Below are 17,867 nucleotides of genomic sequence, written 5' to 3'. Positions count from 1 at the left end.
TACTGACCATTACTGTACTTTATATTCATAAGAAGCATCTTTTATTTAGATTGAGCAGAGCTTATTGAATAAGCTGACTTGGGGATCGTCCATATATTCCGAGTAGTCTGCGTGTCTCTGCTCATCTCGTATCTTCTTGCCTCAATTTTATCTCTCTTTAACATTCATCCTGATCGTCTTTCGATCTTTCATTTATCAACTTCGTTAAATTACATTGTGCGGTGTTTATAATAACAATCATCAATTGATTCAACTATGGTTACTATTGGTTACCAACCAGTCTTATGTACAATATTTCATTATTCTGGTTTTCAATAATACTGAGAGTAAAATTGTTCCACATTCTGTTTTGATAATCTTTCTCCTTCTGTCTCTCTTTTTGCCTCTCTGTTTCTTTCTCTCTCCCTCACTTTATTTCTTACTCATACTGATCTATCCATACTCTCTTCCTCTTTACCTCTGCCTCTTCACCATCATTCTCATCTTCTTCTTCCAATATCTACCTTTCACAACCACCTATTCATGCTACCTTTTTCTTAGGTAAGTTGTTAACTTATTATTGGATCATTTCAATCCTCAACTTTCAGCATTATTGTTTTTTCATCTTCCATTTGTTTCAATTTTTCCCACTTACACTCACATTTCTTTTTCTTTCTCCAATTTGTGTGTGCCTGTATTGAAATTGCCTTCTTTCTTCAATTACATCTATTCTGTATGTCTGTCTTTTCCTCTCCATTAAGGTGTCCTTTGCTTTCTTTCTTGTCTGTCTATATTACTTGCTTCATCTATTTGGGTTCTTGTTCTAAACCGTCTCGTTCGCATTATCATCTATCCTCTCTCTCTCTCTATTTGACTCCCTCTCTTTCTTCATTTGTCTAATGCTTAAACCCACTGTCTGTCTGACACTGTTATTCTCGTCCATAATTTGTGGCGATCAATGGCAATGACCATCTCATTGCCCAGCTGATATACAATCAACTATATGTTATTTCCTCTATACACTTGCAAGCAAGCGTGATGGTTTGAATCCTACTTCTTACTTTCTGATTTCCGTATCTTCAAGAGATTTTTTCGCTATCATTTTCCATCGTTTCTTTTTTATCCTCGTTTGAAGCACTTTCACTCACCATCTTTTTTTACTCAGTGCTGCTTTCTTTCCTTATCTTCCATTCACTTATCTCTTATCATTTCCCAAATACTTACATAATCACACTCTCTCTCACATACAATCGTTATATTTCTCTTTCTCTCTTGTTTTAGGTACTTTTTTTATTGCAATCACATTTTTGAACGGAAACCCAAAGTGAATTTCATTTCTACTTTATTTCCCCGTTTCATTCTGTGATTTCGCGTGTCAGTGTCCAATTGGTAGTTTACCCAGAAGATGAATCTAGACCCCGAGGAGAGGCGTGATTATGTTTACAATCAACTTGACGAGTACGGCCGTTTGTATATGAACTGTTTGGAGCTATTTGTTCATAAACTTTGGTGCCGCCAGAAGATGCTTTTTCGTAATAACAAAATTTATGAAGAAAAATTGGCTACCATCAGTGAAGTTATCGGAGCTCTAACCTCATCTGATCAGATTGTTGCTGCCAATAAAAATGAATCAGAAAGATTGGAGAGTACAATTCACAAAATCAATCAAATTGTCTACATACCTCCTCCTCTTGATCGAAATGGTCTTGCCCTGGTCAATGATTTACTTGTAAAAGAAACTACGGACAATTTTGCAAAATTCAATGAGCCTTCTTATTCAGGTTCTCTTTGTGAATTATCCACAGAAGAAGGACCATTAAATTTAAATCTATCCTCGTGCAATCAAGCTAAAACAAATCGTTCCGCAGGAGTCATCAAGGGATCATCTTCCTCGATGTTAACTAACAACATTCCAAGTGTTTCAATACCCCTGGCAACAAATCAGCATTCTTATTCTAATCAAAATAGTACCTCATCACCATCTGCAGCACCAGTAGTTTCCTTATCATCTTCATCAACTTCATCTTCAACAACCCCATCCGTTATCAAGACCAACACCTCATCTTCACATCACCACCACCATCACCTCCATCATCATCAAAGTAATGGCAACGATGGTAGTGATAAGTGTTCTTCTAACTGTAAGCGAAAAATAGAGACAGAAAATGATATGAATAATCATCATCTAATGCGATTCAAAATGGGACGTGATCTTGAGCTTCACCCTGAAGATGATTCATACGTCGAGGAACAGATAACCGCTGATAGCTATGAAATTGAAGAAGATGAAGATGACGATGAAGAAGAAGAAATTGAGGTTGATCTGTCCGGCAACTCAATACAGTCGTATCTCAACAATCGTGAGCCTATTGGTGCCTCTGTGAAAGACCTTTCACACCAACGAAGCTCGGTTTTGAGAAGATTTAGACGTCCAATCGTAGACAGTGAAATAGTTAAATGTTGTATACAAATGGGATGTAGATACTTGGAACGCCAAAATGCGAATCACATGCGTAAACATTATCGCTCATGGCATAATGATATAGCTTACCCAAAGAATCCATACGTTAAAGTAGACATGACAGCAGAGGCAATCACCGAGCATTTGGAAGCCTGGATGTTGCAACGTAAAAATCGCCAGCAGAGAGCAACGCTGAAAAATAGTGAAGTTTTATGAAAAAAAATGAAGATAATTACGAGTAAATCTTTTCCTCAAGCTGGAATAGACAAAAATGGCAGACAAAAGTAGGCCAAGTTCAACTTGGATATTTATGCTTCAATCTCAAGCATTGAAAATGTCGAGCCAACAGTCAAGGCAAGAGAGAATGAGCTGTAAAAAGGAAGTAAAGTGCTTTACTGGACACTCGTGGGTGATACTTATTAGCTGAGTATTATCATACACTAAACACTACTCATGACATAAAATTTGACAACACCATGATCATCATCGCCACACACACTAAATACACATTTGCACATCATTTTTTTTCTTCTTTGACTCAAATTTTGTCACCCAACTTTACAATTCCAAGAAGCAAATCATCTATATCAAAGTCAATTTACCGCGCCAATGTGACACTGAATACAATATTGTTTTTTTTCTTAGAATTATTAATCAAATAAGCTTTTTGTTGGATTGATCAACTGATTGTAAGCCATCAAAAGGAAAAGAAACAAAGACATACCTTAATGAGTGCAATGCCCATTTTAAAAGTGAAAACTGTTAATTTCACTTACAGGGTGCTAAGAAAGATTCTAGAGAGGGAAAGCAATCCCCATCAATGCGCAGATATAATTCGTTTTTTGTAATTTATTAGTTCAATATGATTTTATTATCATGTTTATTTGAAGTAACCGCCTCATTTTCAAGCAACATTCCAAATCCAACACCAAGAAACTTTCTCAATGCCCTGTACCTTGAATAGAAATGAATTCCTATCAACTAAGTCTTGAAATGTGTTCGCTTTTTCACAGATTTTATCTTAAAAATTTCAAAACAAGACAACAATTTGAGATATTGGATTTAAGACAAAGAGATATTAACGATATAATGATGCAATATTATATTGTAAATAATCTTGATAATAACTAAATAACGTAGTTAAAAGCTTACACTCAGTCAATTCAACTGCAAAGTAACATTAAATTGATTGCTATGATCTCGTTTCTGTGTATATAATCGTATTACTAGATACGATCAAATCGTTTCTTGGAAGATGTGAGATTCAAAGAAACTTTTGGTAAAGATACAAAAACAAGATTTATTTAAATATTATTGAATTTCATCAAATTGTATTACCTGACATTAATATTAATTCAAATAAGAATTACAATTTGACCAATCACCATGAATCAATCTCATTTATGAAAAAAACAAATCAACCTGCAATTGATTTTTTATCGGTTGAACAAAAATCTATCAAAAAACTCCTTGAAAAGCTACACATAAAATATGTTCATAGATTAAACAAAATAAAATTAACTCTCTTGTAAGATTAAATTGTATTTAACAATATAAAATTAAGATCAGATGGGCTATGCATCGACTTCAATTGAATAACAATCAAATATTTTGATCTTGGCTTTCTATTGTCGTTAGATGGGGAAAAAGGAGTTGATAAGAAGTCTACGTAAATCTACTCTTAACCCGGTTTTAAAGTTAATTATCTCACAAATGGACTAGCTTTTGTTGATTACAATTGTTGATGACTATTAAAATAGTTTTAGCTATACAATTATTTACACAATTGAATGAATATGTGTTTATAAATGGATGATAATTCCTGGCAACTGATGATGTTTAATCTCTTCACTTGTTCCCGGTTGATTCTAGTGGATTGAATCAACCTTTAAATCCAAACCAAAGAGTATCCATTATTTTGGCTCATGAGAATTGTTGATTTCAACTGATGAACATTTTAATTAAAAATTTTTCTCTTCCCCTTAATCATCTTCCTTACAGGGGAAACTCAACGGTGAGAAGATGATGATGATGAAGATATGTTTGTTGGCCCAATGTGAGAAAAAATCCTTAGAATAGATTTCAACTCACTCAATCTTAATTACAAGATTAAAATATTCATATACAGAGATGAAGAAGAAGAATAAGAAGAAAAGGAGTTTGGCATCATTCCGACCATCATCATCGTTTTCGTTTTCTCCTTTTTATCTGCAAGAATTGTCTAATTGTCTTTACTCTATCCTCGGCTCGGCATCACCATTTCATCTATTTTAACTAGTTAATTAACGATATTATTCACCAATCCATTGTTTTGTATAATCTAAACAAATAAGAAAAGTATAAACCAAAATGGTAAGTTAAGCCTGATTTGGTTGACATATTGCTCACACATCTTTCCTTTTTTTTGTTTCCCATTTAACCTGGTGATTGATTTGCTTACCAATGTGATACCAACTGCTTTTTGTGGACTTTTTAATCATCAACCTTTGTCTTATTAACCGTTTTTTGGCCTCTTTGTCATTTTAACGTCTGGCTTTTTTTCTGGTTTATCTGTTGGTGTTTTTGGTTTCTCTTTATCCGTATCTTTGGTTTCTTTTGACTTGTTTTGTGTAAATCAATTGGTGCTTCTTTTTTGGTATATTCAATTTATCTCCAATTCCTCTTTTGATGTCGATATTTCCATTGGTGTTTCAAAGGATGACAAAGAGAAGAGGAAGGCCGAGGTTCGAGCTCGTCTTGAACAGGCAGCGGCAGCGACCAAAAAGAAGAAGGGATTCATGACTCCAGCCAGAAAGAAGAAGCTCAGAAATTTATTAAGAAAGAAAGCCGCTGAGGAATTAAAACGAGAGCAAGAAAGAAAAGCTGAGCAAAGAAGAAAGATTATCCGAGAAAGAACTGGTGAACCCAAACGACTGGAAGATGCAAATGAAGGTAAGTCAAGAGTGAATAAAATTACATGAAAAAAAAATTCATTTATATGCCATTTCTCACTTTATAATATGTATGTTCACTTTGTTAAAAAATGAATCAGGTTTCCTCCATCAGCATCTCAGGTTTCACATTTTTCTTACAGTTATCATGGTTAATCTGATAATAATCTAGTCTCATCACTAGACAAGTGTTACCAATGGAACATTGATTCTGTGTAATTAATACGATTATACAGTCAATTCACATTGAAAAAGCTCAAAGTCAACATGAAAAGCTGCAGAGGAGCAAAATTTTACTGAATTTGCCAAAATGAAATGATGAATGTTCATCAATGTTGAAATTAACACAATCACTTCAAAAAATTCTCTCATTCATTTCAGTAAATAGTTCAAAAGTAGAATGTCTAAATAAATGTTAGTCTCGCACTGTAACTATTGTTAAATAGTGGCTTATCTTTACTTTCAAGAAAATCTGAAATCAGCAATTGAGCTTACGATTGAATTAACGATGAACATCCTTTTGATTTCAAGTTTGTTTATCGGTTGATTAGTTGAATGCTTTTTCTGCTTTCAAAGATTTTGAATGTAAACAGTCAATTCAGTCAAAAAATCAGTGTACTCCCAGTCATCATCAATTTGTCAAAAGTCTTTATCTCTAAATGATTTAATCTTTGAATTGACATGAAAATGATTAATTATTGACAAGCTTGTTTCTTCCTCCATCTTTATTTTTATCATGGTTATAATTAGCTGCAAAATAATAATGAATTGTCTAGTCTTGACAATCATCAAGTTTAAACAATAAAATGGTTAGGTAACCAATATTTAGTTTGAAAAAACCATGTAAATATATTTTGATTGATTTGACGTGAAACCCCAAATTAGCTTAAAATAGATCATTCCATTGTGATTTATTGATATGTTATTGGCCCAATCATGTGTAATTAATTTTCAAATTTTTGATTGATTTTTCCTCAATCTTAGCTCAACTTCAGTCTGCAATCAAAGAGTATTACGAAAGGATTTGTAGACTTGAAAGTGAAAAATATGATCTTGAATATGATGTTTCAAAGAAAGATTTCGAGGTAAGTCTGCTTCTTTTATAACCCAATTCATTTTTAATCAAAGAACTGCTAACTAATTTGATCTTCACAAATCAGGTTCGCGAATTGATGGCCAAAGTAAACGATGTCAGAGGAAGATTGTATGTTTCTCTTGGACTCATACGATTTTGTTATCATTATTTTCATCTTTTAATAATTTTTTTGTCTTTTTGTCCATTCAAACAGCATCAAGCCACCATTAAAGAAAGTCTCCAAAACTGCCCAACAGTAAGTTAATGTTAATGATAAATAACTAGTTCAGTACTAATCATTTTGTTTCTGTTTGATGTCTCTAGAATGGAGAAGATTCGTATGTTCACTGCCAAGGTTTCCCAAATGGACTACCGATCAGGCCTTAAACAAATCAAGAAATACGATCTTGACAAAGATAGAGAGGAAAAGGTAAATAATCATGGATCATCTTGCATAGAACGGCGTTATTTTATCCTTTGATTATATTTCCTTTTTTTTCTCTTTTTTCATGACTAACTCACAGGAGAAACCAGAATGGGCTGCTGGACAAAAGGAGAAATCTGTCGCATCTGATAAGACTGAAGGTTAAGGTACAAGGAGTAATGATCTGCAGGAAGAAAATCATCATCGCCTTGTTGTTATTCACCTTCATCAAACTTTCTTTGTTCTACCTTTCTCCTCGTTATCCTTTACTATATTTTCTGGATTCTAGATTTTCTTTGACATTTTTCTCATTGTCTTGCCATCGATCACCGCCAGTGATGTGGATTCAACCCATTTGAGTATATCTTGTCTTACCGTCATGTCCTCTATTTGTCTTGTAAAGAGGAGTCAAAACCAAGTGAAAGTTGTCGAAAGAAAAGCAAAGAAGAAAAGATTTGGTACTAATTTCGCATCTAGATTGTCCATTGTTGAATCTAATTGTGTCCCAGAAAAACAAACATCATCATACAAAAATAAAATTATGATAAACTTAATAAACAACCAAGTTAACCATAAGATCGTTATTTTTCTCTTCCTACCTTCTTCTTCCCTCACTAGTTATCATGAAAGGGGGGAAAGATGAAAGTGAAAAATTGAAACAGAGAGTGAAATAGACTTGAATTCATGTAACTCAAATTCATGAGCCAAATTTTTGATGAGACAGAACCTGAAAAAAAGAGAACTGTTTCACCTCGTTGTTGAAAGTCTTGGCAACATTAAACCTGCTTGAAGCCCATTAGCAAAGAAACAAAATAAAATCAGGACGTCATCAAATAAAATGCCATCCATTAGGTAGTCAAACATACATTCATAAAAATAATAGAAAAACTTGGAGAAGATGAAATTCTGAAGGAATTTAGGTCAGTTTCGTAGATTCATTAGACTATGAACTGAAGATGTCTTTGATTTTGCGTTTCCATCAAATTAAACCTTCACACTGTGAAAACAGACCAAAATAAAACAGTTGATTTGAAAGGAATAAACAAAATCTTAAAATATCGTTAAAATTACAATTTAATAGCAACTATTGTAATGATTATAAGGATTTAAACAAAAGGGTTGTCATCAAAAAAATGAATTGGCCTAACCTTGAATCCATAGTAAAATTGTCTGTCAGCTTTCAGGACTTAACGATGGTGAAGATGGTGATTGAAGAGTTGATGGTGTTGGCAATTATGACGAGTGTCCAGGAGGGTTGTTTTGAAAAGGAAAGTGGAAATAATGGGTTTAGCTTTGAATAATTTACAATTAAGTGACGTCAAACTGTTAGCTGGTCTTGAAGCTGCGAATCGTTGTTTAATTTATTAATGCTTTCACATTTTTAATGTTGTTACAGTCTTAAAGGAGTTTACCTTTAAAGTTGCAATCTATTTTCACTTTTTTTACCACTTCAGTACCATTAACTATTCAATCATTACAGTGTTCAGTGTCAAAATTCTGGTGATTCAACCATTCAACAGTTTAACTTCATCATTTGCGGTAACAAATCAGTGAATAAATCAAGTTAAACAACATGAAATTTCTGTGTATTACAGCCATTCTCGCTATCCTATGTAAGTATCTTGTTTACCCTTTACCTTGCTAACATTGAGCCTATCGTTTTAATTTCCTTTCATCGCAACTTAATCTATTTTATATTTAATTCAAATTGTTGCTATTTGAGAATCTCTATTTTAATTTTCACCAATTAACAGTAAAACTGTGATACAATTTGTTCCTCTGTATCCATCAGATGATCACAATTTGTCTTGCTTTCCATTGACATTGAATATGATTATTGAAAATTGTCATTTTAACCAGTTTTTTTGCTGATTTTCATCAAACTGTGATCATCTTCCAGTTTTAATCGTATATTAATTAGGTTATGGTCAATGTCAATGCAATCAATATGAGAAAAATTAATTAATTCATTTGATAAGCTTTTGATATGTAAAATACAAGATTGTATTATTGAGATAACCTTCCCTTGGTCATGGCAAGTCTTGTTTATTTGTGATGAACTTTCTTTGATTTATTTATTTCATCGCTTTAAATTAACATTAACTGATTATTTAACTTATCTCTCAACATATTCAGGTATTGGGAAAATTGAGAGTCAACAATGTCACCTTCGAGAACTTGATCTTTGCGCTGCAACTTTATTGGTTTTTACCAATAATCCTTCAGGTAAGCACACAATTCATAATCATTGAATCGTAACTTTACGCATAAACACCTTTAAACAACAATTGACAACAATTTCACTATTAATATTTTAATGATAAAATGTGATTCCGTCATTCAATTAACAGTTATTTGAGTTAGCTAACACAACAATTAGACAAAAAGGCATTAATTTGAACATTAGTGCGACGCAACTTCGTTTATGATTATGCCCTTTGTCAACTCTCAATGAATCATTATAATCTTTTGAACATTAAGCCACAATAAAATGTATAAGAATCTGATTAAACCATGTTTTTGGTGAAAACAAAAACCGATCAATTTCAGCCTCAAATCAGTCAACTTCAGCTAATCAGACTCAATCAATTGTTTGTTTAACTTTGATTGCTATGATCATTTTGAATGTATGTTTAAAAGATTGTCAGTAAGATCTAATAATATTGATTGTCCAAAAAATTATTGAAAATATTCTTGTCCTGTTTGGACTGATAATTGTTTAATGAGTCGTTTTCCTTGAATTGTCCTAAAACGAAGATTTGTGAAAAAAATTTACCTTGAAAACTTGAAATCTATTATTAATATCATTTGATTATTTTGTTATTTACTTTCCAATTTTCCCTGTTGATTTCAGATTGAACATTGTTTCAGCAATTAGATTCATTTTCAATCTCAACACTCCAATTTTGATTGTTTCAAGAAATCTAAATTCAAACGTTTCAAGCTTCATCTTTATTGTCTTACCAATGCTTTTCAATCCTTAATCAAGCTTTTAGTTAATTATACACTTCTCGATCAACTCATAACTCCTTTGTTTACCATTTTTTAGTCACACCGTGACTTGAAAAGGATAGGAATCGTTAGACATGTGAAATTGCTTCAGACAAATATTCAAGTTTACCATGTTATTATATTTTATGTTGAGGAAATAAGTGTTTAAACTATTATTAAATGTTTGAGTGGTAAATTAAATAATATCAAATTGATCCTTCAGGCACAATTTGATTCCCTTTTCCCATTTTAGTTTCCAGTTTTCAGTCTTGTTATATCTGTCTTGGTCTATCAAGGCTTATCTTCAGTCTGACATGTTAACGAACAATTTATTAATAAATATTCCCATTGAATTTCAATCACCAATATGATTCATAGCCAAGGTTAGACTATTTGCCGATGAGAAGACATTAGTTGACAAATTGAACAGGTTTAGGTATAATTGAATATCTTTGCATTTACATTTCTAATTATGATGAAGGAAAACTGTCCAACAATAAAATATCAAGTCTAATATCATAAATCATTTTCATCATTCTTATTCATTTAAATCTATTTTCACTTTCAAATGACCAATTGATGTTAATTTTTTGTCATTTCAATAGAAACAACTGGAACTGACGAGGAAATTGAGCGACAATGTGGATTTATCCGTGAAGCTGAGGAATGTCACAAAAACTTTACCTCCAAATGTGCCACAGAATCTCAAAAGGAATTAGTTGAATTCCTTGGAACTGGAGGTAAAAAGGTTGCTGACGAGTTCTGTACTGCTGGAACCAAATTACGGGAAGATTACAAGAAACACGCTAAATGTATGTCCGAATCACGAAAGGATTCAAAGAAATGCACAAAAGACTTGAAAGCAGCTTTGGAAATAATCTCAGACACTCAATGGGACAAACGTATTTCAACCAGTTGTTGTGCCTTTAACCGTTTCGATGACTGTTTAACCTCCAATCTACGAACCAAATGTGGTGATGAAGCTGTTGAAATTAGCCGTAAATTGGTTCGTCTGGCTGCATCAAGATTACCCGAGATTGTCTGTCAATCTTACAAAGGAGACAAATGTACAGGTTTACTTCCTCCATCTGGAACTGCACCGACTGGAACTAAATCAAACAGTTTATTGTCAAGAGTTTTCTCAACTTATGTTGGCAATCAAGACTAATTTCCCAACCAATCTTTCCTCTTAATCACTGGAATCAATGCCAATATCGTGATATTACGTTTTGCTCTTCTCCATTATCACCATTTATTGTCTTTTTAATTTCTTATTCATTTCATGATCACAAAAAACCCATGAGGCAACAAGTCATCTTTTTCAGTTCCTGAGAAATAATTTTCTCTTTTCTCATTATTTCAATGTAATCCTTTTTTTTAATGGCAACTAAAAATTTACAATCAATTTTTTTCGTACCAAATATTAATGTATCTTAACTCTCTCTCTCTCTCTCTCTCTTGAAAAACACTTTGATTCGGACAATTGCGTGTTGAAAGTATTTCATTAACAAAGCTTTTAACAATAGGAATCCATGGTCAATCAGAGATTGTCGAGTTAATTTCCAAGGATACATGAATTATCATTTCACTCTTTTTTCCTTCTCCTTCTCTATCTTTCATCTTTACTCCACTCTATCTTTATTACCTTAACTTGGTCCTAACCCGGACTTGAGATACACTTGAACATTTGTATTGTTGGCTCATCGATATTCATCTATTATACCGTCAGCATTGTAAACTTGTATTTCTTATCCCAATCGATTCCAGATTGGAATTTCACTCAACAAGAAGATGATAATGAAAGGGAAGAGAAGGGGATAAGAGAGAGACCAGAGGAAGATCGAGAGACTGTCTTAACAGACTTAACAGCTTAAGCTTGTAAATAATCGATATCAGCTCATTGGTTTGTCTTCATTGCTTATCATTTCAACGCTTGTTACCCAATGTTGAATTGTTGTCTCCTCTTTTGCTACATCATTTCATCTTCTTCCCTCTTGTTCACTCAATTTTTATCCCTTTTCAGTTTATCTTCCTTCAATACTTGATTTTGTTCCTTGTTCTCTTCATAATTTTTTTTCTTCTTCATCTCTTCATTTCTCATGGTTATAAGCTTGATTTATACTTTATTTTAGTCTCTTGTTTAGCTTTCTTCTCGTCCAATGCTTATATCATGTAAATGCTACTTGATTCTGTGAAATCTCTTTATATCAGATCCGCTGATGAGGCTCGATCCATATCCATGCACATACTTATCATTGTCCTTCAATCGAGGCCCAGTAATCTTGTAAGGAGGATTGATTCTGTTCGCTCAGTGATTTGAAGCTACAACCTGATGAACCCTCAAGAATAAGGTCATGATGGAAGAAGAGAGAGAGAGAAGAAAAATAAAGATGGTGATCAGCTTTTTGTTCATTCTTTTATTTCTTGAGTCTTTCCATCATCTTACTATCACTTTACCACCCTCCTCTTGTCAATCTATTCACTCCTCTTCATTATCATCTTCCTCATCTCGAATCTTGAAGCAAAAACTGAAAGTTCTGCAAGTTAATGTATTCAATATATTACAGGATAGCATTTTCTGTTGATAGCCAAGTTTACCTTGCTTCGATGGTTGCTAATTTGTGTTTTTGCAAGAAATCAAAATGAGAGGAAAGAAACTGAAATCAACTTGTATGTTAGCGTGTCAATTATGTCAACCAAAGTAAGAAGACACAAAACGACAGTTGAACAGAGCAAAGCTTGTTGACAAAAATAAGCAAACAGGGAAATAATTTCTTGACGATATATCTCATCAATAGGAGTGGAGAAGACACAAAATGAAGACTCGGAAAGATTATAATGAAGATGACGGTAATGATGAAGACGGTAACCATAAAGATGAAGAAGAGGCCTTGATTTTCTTGATTGATTCCATTTCTGACTTTCCATTTTACACACTTTGATAATGTACACTTTACATGCTGTTTAAAAATGTTGCTCTTGTAACTATTTAGTTAATAACCCTGACCCTGATTGATTGCGTCGCTTAAAAATCAATGATCCAGCCGTTGACAATACACTTAGAAATGAGGAAAATACAGACATTAATTAAAAATTAAATCAAAACAAACCAAATTTAACAAAACTTACAATTTTCTGGTCAAAACCCTTAAAGTACATTGTTTAGGAGTCAATGTCACTTTCATCTTATTACAGGATCCAGGGTCCAATCGGAAAATACTCGACGTAAATGCAAACTCAGTGCAAATCAGGTTACATAATCATGGTAATAGAAAAGATTAAGTAAAAATTGCAATATTAGAGGCTTAAGGGATTTGAATTTGAGTCGAATGTACTCGCTGTCTTTCTTCTGATCAACCTGAACAAGCTCTTTTTAGTTCTTCCTTCAAGTCCTGGTTAGTTTGTGATATTGTAAGTTTCCTAATTTTTTGGGTTGTCAATGGTTTTGGTAAAGCTGTTGTTCAATTCCTCCAGTCTAGAGGCTCCAGATATCATCCTTATTATTTCCATCTGATTAGTTAGTGAAGAGTATTAAAGATGTACAATTGAAAAAATACAATTACGTAAAAGTGTAAAGAGTTTGAGTGAACGCTATCTTTGCAAACATTGAATAAATCCGATGGGTGGAAGGGTCTGTTACTGTGTTTCAAGCGCTGGATGTACATGGCATTCAAATGCGACTCGAGGTACACATGTAACAATTCACAAAAATAAGCAATTTTGGCTTGAACTTATAATTTGTTAATCAAATTTAAAAAAAAACTGTTAAAAAAAATTTGTTATCACGTTACTGCCTGCCATCTTGTGTAATTAATCGGAAACAAATTTTAGGCGGTTTCAAAAGCAACTAAATAAACAATTAAATTAATCGTTATGGGTCAAAATATGAACTGAAACTTAATTATTTCATTTGCTTTATTTGTTAAACAATAAATTTAAGCAGTCATAAATGCCATTTTGCTTGCAGTATTCGAGCGATCAAAATATAACGACCAAAACCAAAGAGTAAAGAAGTTCTTTGACCGTTAAAGTAAACTTTGAAGCATTTGGTTGTCATTTTTAGATTTAATTTGATTGTTGCAAATTTTTTAAAAGTTTTTTAATTGGCTGATGTCTAATTTGTTTGTAGGGTCACCTGATGGCACCACAGTTATATAAAGAGTTACTCAATGGATAGTTTCACACTCTTACTCAACGGTTTCTCAAAATCTTACCTCTGTGCTTTCAACTTGTCCCTATTTTACTTATTGTTATTTTACTAATTATCGCTCTTTATTTATTTTCTAGGCCCTACTATTAACCTGTCCATTTATTATCATGGCTTCACCAACTTCATCTGAGGAAGTGATTGCAAGAAGAAAAATTCGTTTAATTATGCAAAACGTTTCAACGTTGAAGAGAACAGTCTCAACTGCGGTGGAGTTTATACACGGTTTGCCCTGGTAAGTATTTTTTATTAAACATCTGATTCTGAACATTTTTAAGTGCAACAATTTAGTATTGATACGTTGCTTAAGGTGAATACAGCTAGTTTTAACTGTCTTCTGTCTTCTCATAACAGCCGTGTTATAGTTAAAACCACCGACAAAGATGATAAAAAAATTTTAGGATTTTATGTTGGTTACAATGAGGATTCAGATGATAAGTAAGTACTGAATCAAGACATTGTTATTGTATTTAATTAATTTCTATTTTTATTTTCTAATTTTACACAGAATAGCTATAGCCCAAAGCAATATCGATTTCACCCTTGTCCACAGAAAAGATGCTGCCAATAATTTAAAGAAAAGTAATGACTGCTGTTTAATCAATCCTTTCATAAACTCTCAAGTTTATTTTTGACCTCTTTTCACTTTCACAACTATTCAACAAAATTTATTCATAGATTTATTTTATTTTTGAACAGGCAAATTTTGTTACTTCAGACCTGGTTCACGTATTCATGGATTCGACAATTTTTTTACTTGGAAAGTATGTTTCGATTCATTTGACATTTATGGCTAATATAACAAGTGATTTTTGATGAAATTTATGTCCATTCAGGCAACAGCTAAAAATGTAAAGAAATTTATTGTCGAAAATGAGATGACGCTTGAAGCGGATATTATAATTCATAGACCTAGAACACCCAGGTAAATTGCTTTTCCCTTTTTGAGTGATATGACAATTTTTCTTGTGAAAACAATTTGAAATATAACTGAAATCACTGCTTTTATTTTCCATCATTTCAACTAGTTACTATAGTACTGAGCTTTCGACGGGCTACTATGATTTATTCAGTCAACGTAAGTATAATTTAGTTTGATTCCATTCAGATTTCATTCTATTAATTTAATCTGTTATCTTATTTTTTCTTTTTAGGATTGACACCAGATCGAAGCCAAGTTCTTTTCAGATTCAGAGTTGATAACGTTATGACAATAGAGCGTGAATACAGTCCAACATTTTATGTTCGGAATATCCCTTGGTGAGTTATTTTTTCACAATTTAATCACAATAGACTAATCATCTTTTAAAATTTCAGGAGGATAATGGCGGTCCTTAAGGAAAAAAGTAAAATGACAAATGAAATGAATGTTTCGAAAAATTTTGGAGTATTTTTGCGTTGTTATGGAATTGAAGGGACTGAGTGAGTATCTAGTTTCATAATTCATTTACAAAAAAGCTCAAGACTTGCTTGGAATTTCTACTATCAATGAGGGAAATTAGAAACGCTTTTATCTCCTGATTTCACTCTTGAATATGAAAGATCTTTGAAATTACTATTACGTTTCCAATTTTAAACATTTGATTGGTTAGGTGGCTTGAATAAATTCAAGTTTACATTTGTAGTGTTAGTGCATTTACTGTTTAAATTACCTTAGTGTGTCTTTTCAAGCAACTTTAACAATTTCACGTTTTGTATTTAATCACAGCAATTGGGCTTGCTATGCGAATGTTGTAATTGATATTTGGAATCATATCCCAGGAAGACTTCCGCGCCGTAAAAGTAATGTATATTTTAAGATTCTATTGCAATTCAACTATATAAATTGAATACAGCACGGAAAATCAAATTGTTTGCAGTATCTTGCGTATAGAGAAGCGACTCCAATTTTGAAATACAGACAGTCTTTAAGATTCTGAGAGATATCATAAAGCAATTGGTCATGGAGAAGATGAAATCTTAATTTAAGGTCCAAGTCAATATTGTTTGTAATCTTGGCCAGTTAGCTTTCATAATCTTGGATGAGTGACTGTATTTTCTTGTCGTTTTTCTTTGTGGCACGATGCTAAAGACTCGCAAAATTTAATTTTATTTCTTTGTCTCTATTTGAAACAGGATTTACTCATTTCTATTATAAAGATGCGCCTGATTATGGATTTGCTAGTTTATTAAGCATGGAGGTTGGTATATATCTTTAGTGATTTATCTTTTACTGATTATCTGTTTTTCTTGTAGGAATTGACCAACGAATATTTAGGACACGTTAACAAAGGTTCTGTGGTGATAGAAGCATCAGTGTCGGCAGAGAAACCCGCAATTATTCCAAAGTCTGTATCAAAATTTATTCTACTATCTATTGTTTACTTTAATTTTTATTTCTTTTTAACCGTAGGAGACAACCTGTTGTCGAAAGGCCACTCACAATCAACAACTTCGTTATTCCTGATGCGCTGGTCCATCTTTACACATTAGAAGATCATTAATATGAACAAAGTTCATTTGATTCTTAACCTGATCTGCTCATCAATTTATCTTTAAAATTCATTTCATTTAAAAACAAAAAAGACAAAAGACAAAAAAAATCCAATTTTGCTTTGCAATCAATTTAATTTAAAAACAAAACAAAAAAAACAAAAAAACCAAAAAAAAATCATTATCATTACTTAAAACTATCTGATCATGTGAAATGAAGGTAAATCAAACACCTTTTTAAATCAATTTCAATATTTCTCACATGTGACGTGAAACTTGACTTTTCAATTCTCATTATATTTAAAAAACCCAAAAAAAATTTCTTAAACTAATCCTGAGATTTGAATTGCAATTCTCGAATTTTTTGTACCAGTATTTTCATGGGCCTCAGTGCCCCATTAAATACTTAGACTGATTTGATTGTGACCAATTTACTGAACTATTATCAAATAAATTATTTGTCTTTAGAAGCTTTCGATTTACGTGAAATTTAAAAAATTATAAATTGGTTGATTATGAAGGTAAATAGATTGTTTTGAATTGTCATTATAGAGATCTCTGGTTTCATACTTCGATAAACATTGTAAATAAAATAATCTTAAACGCGATATAATTCAAGTACACGGGCATTCAAAATTTACATTAAAATTAAAAAGATTCAATTGAACCGCTTCTATTAGGGGTTTTCATAATGTTTTTAACTAGCTATGAAGAAAAATTTTTAGGAACAATCTAAACTATGTATCCTCCTCCTTTGGCGATAAAAAGGTCTTAAGGTCAACTTACTGCTGTCTATGAGATGCTGATGTTTTTATTTCAGGCCAATTGCTCGAAATATTCGAAATCGAAGTCATTTTTTAAAAAGTCTTTTTAAAAAAGTTGAAAACCCGTTTTTTTATCAAATGTCCACGAAATTTAGTTTTTCCGATGGCCTGGACCTTTCAATTGATCTATGTTGGGTTATATTAAGAGAATTACATCTTTTTCAATAACTTTGAGACCAAATTTCACCATTTTTCGATTCTTCGAAGCCCTAGTATAAAGTTGAAAAATTTATGGTTTTTGGGAAAAGGCAAAATCAGATTTTGACGCCTTTGTCCATTTAAGGTCATAACTTGGCGATTTTTTATCAAAATTAATTCTTTTTGCCACAAGATGTGCTTGAGAAGTGTACCTTTATTTCAACGGTTAAATGGTGCCTGTAAGTCTAGTCTAACTGACGCAATTCAATTCTAAAAAACGTTTCTGGGTTTTTACCGGTCATACCTTAAATCTTGAGTTAGTTTGATTTGATTGGACAAGGACAGTTTTTATTGATGAAAAAAGTT

At 32.4% G+C, this 17,867-nt stretch overlaps 4 protein-coding genes and 1 long non-coding RNA gene across 5 annotated transcripts; 4 read left to right on the top strand and 1 right to left on the bottom strand.

Moving 5' to 3' along the window:
• The first annotated feature begins 93 nt into the window (after positions 1–93).
• On the top strand, positions 94–3,824 carry LOC107362518 (uncharacterized). The gene is made up of 2 exons (XM_015929604.3): positions 94–540; positions 1,261–3,824. Exon 2 carries the CDS (start codon positions 1,385–1,387, stop codon positions 2,654–2,656), a length of 1,272 nt encoding a protein of 423 aa, XP_015785090.1. The 5' UTR covers positions 94–540; positions 1,261–1,384; the 3' UTR covers positions 2,657–3,824.
• An 850-nt stretch (positions 3,825–4,674) lies between these two features.
• LOC107362519 (troponin I 4) lies at positions 4,675–7,445 on the top strand. The gene is made up of 7 exons (XM_015929608.3): positions 4,675–4,792; positions 5,137–5,371; positions 6,355–6,455; positions 6,531–6,574; positions 6,660–6,701; positions 6,770–6,875; positions 6,970–7,445. The coding sequence occupies exons 1-7, from the start codon at positions 4,790–4,792 to the stop codon at positions 7,033–7,035; spliced, it is 597 nt and encodes a 198-aa protein (XP_015785094.1). The 5' UTR covers positions 4,675–4,789; the 3' UTR covers positions 7,036–7,445.
• An 892-nt stretch (positions 7,446–8,337) lies between these two features.
• LOC107362631 (uncharacterized) lies at positions 8,338–11,265 on the top strand. Its single transcript, XM_015929733.3, has 3 exons — positions 8,338–8,482; positions 9,006–9,095; positions 10,466–11,265. The coding sequence occupies exons 1-3, from the start codon at positions 8,443–8,445 to the stop codon at positions 11,026–11,028; spliced, it is 693 nt and encodes a 230-aa protein (XP_015785219.1). The 5' UTR covers positions 8,338–8,442; the 3' UTR covers positions 11,029–11,265.
• Positions 11,266–12,583: 1,318 nt separating this feature from the next.
• LOC107362632 (uncharacterized) lies at positions 12,584–13,929 on the bottom strand. Its single transcript, XR_003082288.2, has 2 exons — positions 12,990–13,929; positions 12,584–12,918 (listed from the first exon to the last, which is right to left on the bottom strand). It is a non-coding gene; the product is annotated as an uncharacterized LOC107362632 (long non-coding RNA).
• Positions 13,930–14,052: 123 nt separating this feature from the next.
• On the top strand, positions 14,053–17,009 carry LOC107362630 (uncharacterized). The gene is made up of 12 exons (XM_015929732.3): positions 14,053–14,302; positions 14,422–14,505; positions 14,576–14,649; positions 14,767–14,831; positions 14,904–14,992; positions 15,096–15,145; positions 15,222–15,327; positions 15,385–15,489; positions 15,776–15,849; positions 16,183–16,247; positions 16,303–16,394; positions 16,460–17,009. The coding sequence occupies exons 1-12, from the start codon at positions 14,178–14,180 to the stop codon at positions 16,548–16,550; spliced, it is 1,020 nt and encodes a 339-aa protein (XP_015785218.1). The 5' UTR covers positions 14,053–14,177; the 3' UTR covers positions 16,551–17,009.
• The last annotated feature ends 858 nt before the right edge of the window (positions 17,010–17,867 follow it).

The sequence above is a fragment of the Tetranychus urticae genome, chromosome 1 (genome assembly GCF_039701765.1).
Source record: "Tetranychus urticae isolate SD_2017Ah chromosome 1, NJAU_TeUrti_SD_1.0, whole genome shotgun sequence".
Lineage (NCBI taxonomy): Eukaryota > Metazoa > Arthropoda > Arachnida > Trombidiformes > Tetranychidae > Tetranychus > Tetranychus urticae.
This window is presented reverse-complemented; position numbering and strand designations above follow the sequence as displayed.

What these genes read in the sequence shown, in the direction of transcription:
- LOC107362518 (XM_015929604.3), top strand. Translation starts at nt 1,385, where the DNA reads ATGAATCTAGACCCCGAGGAGAGGCGTGATTATGTTTACAATCAACTT.
- LOC107362519 (XM_015929608.3), top strand. An exon ending in TTTCAAAGAAAGATTTCGAG is followed by an intron (nt 6,456 to 6,530) that starts GTAAGTCTGCTT and finishes TTCACAAATCAG; the next exon opens with GTTCGCGAATTGATGGCCAA. An exon ending in AACGATGTCAGAGGAAGATT is followed by an intron (nt 6,575 to 6,659) that starts GTATGTTTCTCT and finishes CCATTCAAACAG; the next exon opens with CATCAAGCCACCATTAAAGA.
- LOC107362631 (XM_015929733.3), top strand. Translation starts at nt 8,443, where the DNA reads ATGAAATTTCTGTGTATTACAGCCATTCTCGCTATCCTAT. An exon ending in AGCCATTCTCGCTATCCTAT is followed by an intron (nt 8,483 to 9,005) that starts GTAAGTATCTTG and finishes CAACATATTCAG; the next exon opens with GTATTGGGAAAATTGAGAGT. An exon ending in TTTTACCAATAATCCTTCAG is followed by an intron (nt 9,096 to 10,465) that starts GTAAGCACACAA and finishes TCATTTCAATAG; the next exon opens with AAACAACTGGAACTGACGAG.
- LOC107362630 (XM_015929732.3), top strand. Translation starts at nt 14,178, where the DNA reads ATGGCTTCACCAACTTCATCTGAGGAAGTGATTGCAAGAAGAAAAATT. An exon ending in ACAATTTTTTTACTTGGAAA is followed by an intron (nt 14,832 to 14,903) that starts GTATGTTTCGAT and finishes ATGTCCATTCAG; the next exon opens with GCAACAGCTAAAAATGTAAA. An exon ending in AAACCCGCAATTATTCCAAA is followed by an intron (nt 16,395 to 16,459) that starts GTCTGTATCAAA and finishes TTTTAACCGTAG; the next exon opens with GAGACAACCTGTTGTCGAAA.